The sequence below is a fragment of the Palaemon carinicauda genome, unplaced genomic scaffold (genome assembly GCF_036898095.1).
Source record: "Palaemon carinicauda isolate YSFRI2023 unplaced genomic scaffold, ASM3689809v2 scaffold4, whole genome shotgun sequence".
NCBI classification, from domain to species: domain Eukaryota; kingdom Metazoa; phylum Arthropoda; class Malacostraca; order Decapoda; family Palaemonidae; genus Palaemon; species Palaemon carinicauda.
The window spans coordinates 375,596-380,000 of record NW_027171650.1 but is presented as its reverse complement, the minus strand read 5'-3'; the positions used below and the strand labels follow the sequence as shown (position 1 = coordinate 380,000).

Below are 4,405 nucleotides of genomic sequence, written 5' to 3'. Positions count from 1 at the left end.
TATATATATATATATGTATATGTATATATTATATAAATATATGCATATATATAACTATATAATATAATATGATATATATTTATATATATACATATATATATATATATATATATATATATATATATATATATATAATTTTAAACAATACACAGTTATCATTAGAAAGGGGCGATTTCCAAGAAAATACAACACAATAGTTTCTACTGCAACATTGATCCAACAACTTAACAAAAAACGAATCTGTGCAAAATATTCGAATCTGTTCAAAATGTTTCAACAACACAATCTTTCCGAAAATCCTGCGAAACCTTTGCTTTAGCCATCCTATGACTTACATTCTCTTGTCCTATCACGCTACATGAAAATAATTCCTAAATACCTCAAAAAATGAAAGTTCCTATATTCATTCTCCCTCGGTATCTCCAACCTTAATACCATTAATCCTGTTCACATTCTCAAAATCTTTCATTAGTCTTCAGTGTTTTTCCTGACTATCGCCAATTAGTGGTTTGCCATCCACATTATCAGCCATTTTGCATTCCATTTATGATACCTTTTCATATTAATAAACATTTGTCTATCATCTCACTTTCCACATCACTCCATACTTATAAAACAATATCAAATAAATAACATGTTTCCTCCTAACGTCCTCTTTTACTTCAAAACAGGTATTATCATTTATTCATACATTATCGCATTCTCTACTTTCATTCACTAAACTCTTTAATTCATTATCAATAGATATCCCTCTGTGCAAAACATGCAAATTTACCCTACTAACGAGTCCGTGATATAGCAATTACGACGCCAAAAAATTTTCTATAATCAATCACTCAGTCAATCAATCGATTCCTCTAAGTTTCTTTATTAGTTCTAATGTAAAAATTTTGGGGGATCGTATACACCAACAAATATAGATTTCTTCTCAGCCAAAAACTTCATAGCAATTCATTTCATCCTTCCCTTACTGTGAGCCTAAACTAATCTTTTCTCTTATATACACATTATTTACCTAAACCTTCCAAAGTAATTTTCGTTCTAATTCTTAAAGCTGCACAATTTATATTTCCAAATTAATTAGACAGCTATTATGCCTCTGACCACTTTCTTTGGAAACATTCCTTCGCTCAAACCTTACTCATCCCGGTCAGCTACTGATTTCTACTTTAATCATCGTACAGGCGCAATTTTGTTCTCTGGAATCATTTTCAGCACTGGTCGTCTGTAGTTTCCTTGAAGCTGTCTAATTAATTCAGTGCAACTGATTAGCTACGCATAAGTCATCTGAAAATTCTAAATCGTAATTTTCGTTTCTAAGTAAATTTAGAAAACCATGGTCACATACAAGAGGTTAGCCCTTCATTATTAGTAGAGAGAGAGAGAGAGAGAGAGAGAGAGAGAGAGAGAGAGAGAGAGAGAGAGAGAGAGACTAAAGCTAAAAGTTGTAGATCAATTTTTACCAGATATGCAAGACGCAGAGACGAAATAGTAGACAATGTATACACACATATACATTCATACATATATATACAGTGTATATATATATATATATATATATATATATATATATATATATATGTATATGTATATATATACAGTGTATATATATATATATATATATATATATATATATATATATATGTGTGTGTGTCTATATATATATATATATATATATATATATATATATATATATATATATATATATATATATATATATATATATATATGTATATATATATATACATATATATATATGTGTGTGTGTGTGTTTGTGTGTATGTGTGTGTGTACAAACATATATGATGAGAAAAAATAAACCCTAAAATATAAACAAAAAACATGTAAAAATGAATTATCTTTTATTTACTTGATTAATTTTTATATTTCTATTTCTGTGATATCTATTCTTAAAGTTGCACCTTGATAATTACCTGCAGGCTTATCCACTCCTCTGTGAAGAGACACAGACGGACTGTCACTCGTCACATAGGTATTGAAGAAGACCAAAAGTGGCCTCCGGGTACCCTGAAGGCCGTGATGAAACACCAGGGGCAGAGGTCTCCCAAGTAGGGTCTTGGCTACAACAACCAACACGACTTCCTTTTCGTCTTCTGATACTCCCTTCTCCTCCTCCCCCTCCTTCTCCCTTCCCATTTGAGTTCCCTTCATGAGCCAATTACCGACTTGGAACACGCGCCATCCGCTACTGTGGGCTGCCACGTGTTGCTTCGCCAGGACTTGGCGCTCGCCCCCGACCTCCGTAGATACTTCTAGCTGTTGGAGAGCAGAACGACATCACAAGGGGAAAGAAGAAAGCAATTTCGAGTATAGGGAAAACAGAACTCGTTAGAGCCCTTCGTTAATCAACTTGAAGAACCAGCTTTTGCGAAAACTAAATCTGGTGATAGCTTGTACAGTGCGGAAACTGGATCGTTCTGAAAATTCTAATTTTTGCTAAAACTAAATATGGTGATAGCTTGTACATTACAGAAACGGGGTCTTTCTTAAAGTTTCTACTTTTTGCTAAAACTGAATCTGGTGACTGACAGTACCGTACGAAAACTGGGTCTTTCTGAAAATTCTACTTTTTGCTAAAGCTAAATCAGGTGGTAGCTTGTACAGTACAGAAACTGGGTCTTTCTGAAAATTCTACTTCTTGCTAAAACTAAATTTGGCGATAGCACAGTAATGAAACTGTGTCTTTCTGAAAATTCTAGTTACATATAAAACATATATATAATCAAGATAATCCATATGGTCAGAAGGCAATTCGAGTTGATATTAACCAAATAGAGGTTGTCCTCGACGAGATGCCTGTGGGCCTTCTGTAGCCTCGAGTGATAAACGTGAAGCTCAGCCTCCAACGTGTCTTCGTCGACCTCAAAGCCACTGACAGAGAAGACGAATCTAGACTCGCTACTCCCATCTGATTAAATAGTCGATGTTTCAGTCAATCATAGAAATATAATTATTATGTAATAAATATTCAAACAGTCGGTATAAGTTCAAAATATAGATATATGACATTAAAGTCACTGTAAGATACTAATTTCTGCTAATTTTCAGAAAAGGTCCGATGGAAGTGGAGGCATCAAGTTGGAGAGGAGTTTCATTATGATAAATAACATGATTAAAATCAGTGATATATTTGACACTTTCTGACCTTTCTCGAAGAAGGCCCGGATGACTGTGGATCCATAAGGACCCGGAAGACGAGTCAGGCCATTAGGATCGGCCACTTCGTTATAAAGATCTAGCATATATTGCGGAGGCTCTGAGTGCCACCGACGGACACCGGGTTGAGATAAGCCAAATGCCTGATGGGGGAATATAAAGATAAAGGATTATCTTACTTTTGGGATGGAACTGTTAAAAATAAATATCAAAACAATAAGATCACTGCACTATTCAAACCACATTTCACTTTTGTCAAAAAAATGCATATTTTCTATAATATTTTACATCTCGAACTTCCAACACGTTTTGCCTTTTCACACCTGGAGTAGTTTTGTCGGTCCTTTGGGATCCACGTCCACATGTACGAGGGACCCCGCTTCCTGAAGAGCCACGGGAGGAAAAGCGACGCCGCAGGTCGCCACGGTCGCAAGGACCACCACGATTTCAGCCAAAGCCATTAGTAGCCGCCGGCTATTGCCGATACTCTCTTATCTGACTGAAGGTGTTGAGATGTGTGTGAGAATGTTGCTGTGTATATTTGTCTGTGAACATGCGACTAAGTCGGCAGGTGAAGCAGCTATGCAAGTTTGCCTCGGTGTTGCTGGCTATTTACGCCAGAAGGAGAGGTCCGGAGGGAGGGAGACTGCCACTCAACACCTTAGGGGCGGGGCCCACCAACCTGACGCCTCGAAAACAGCGGTGCCACGTATGGGAGGGCACGTGCTCCGTCCGGCAGTGGACTTTGCGTTAGGTCACGTCTCTATCTCGATATTGGAGTCCCCCCCCCCCCCCAACCGACGTCCTTTTACTCTATTGTCCATCTCACGAACGGACGGATGGCTTTCGGAAGGTCGCCGACGATCCTGTAAGGAAACGGAAAAGCCGAACCTGCGACCCTGCTGTGACTTTGGTCTGTATCCTCTATGTATCCTACGACAAACTATGAATACCAAAGAAGGAATTCTGGTGAATCATAACTTTTGGTTACTTTCCATCCAATCCTGGATGGGAAAACAATAGACGAACGTGGAAGAAAAGGGAAAAGGAGAGGAAGTGAGGGTATGGAGGAGGAGGAGGAGGAGGAGGAGGAGGAGACTGGGGGTAGGGGATCCCTCAACAGGTAAAAGACAATAGCATGTATGACTCATCCTGGCGCCCAGGAGCCCCGACACTGTCGCCACAATGGCGATTCCCAGAAGGCTTATATGGTTCTCCTTCGCTCCGC

General features: G+C 38.0%; 1 protein-coding gene across 1 annotated transcript in view; it reads right to left on the bottom strand.

Annotated features, from left to right (window-relative positions):
• Positions 1-3,830, bottom strand: part of LOC137636817 (bone morphogenetic protein 2-like) — a 6,596-nt gene extending 2,766 nt beyond the window's left edge. Inside the window, exons 1-4 of the mRNA XM_068369174.1 lie at positions 3,501-3,830; positions 3,167-3,320; positions 2,790-2,929; positions 1,935-2,277 (exon numbers count right to left, since the gene is read on the bottom strand). Of these exons, the coding sequence (XP_068225275.1) occupies positions 1,935-2,277; positions 2,790-2,929; positions 3,167-3,320; positions 3,501-3,638 (775 nt within the window). The 5' untranslated portion in view covers positions 3,639-3,830. The remainder of the gene's footprint in view (positions 1-1,934; positions 2,278-2,789; positions 2,930-3,166; positions 3,321-3,500) is intronic.
• Positions 3,831-4,405: the final 575 nt, after the last annotated feature.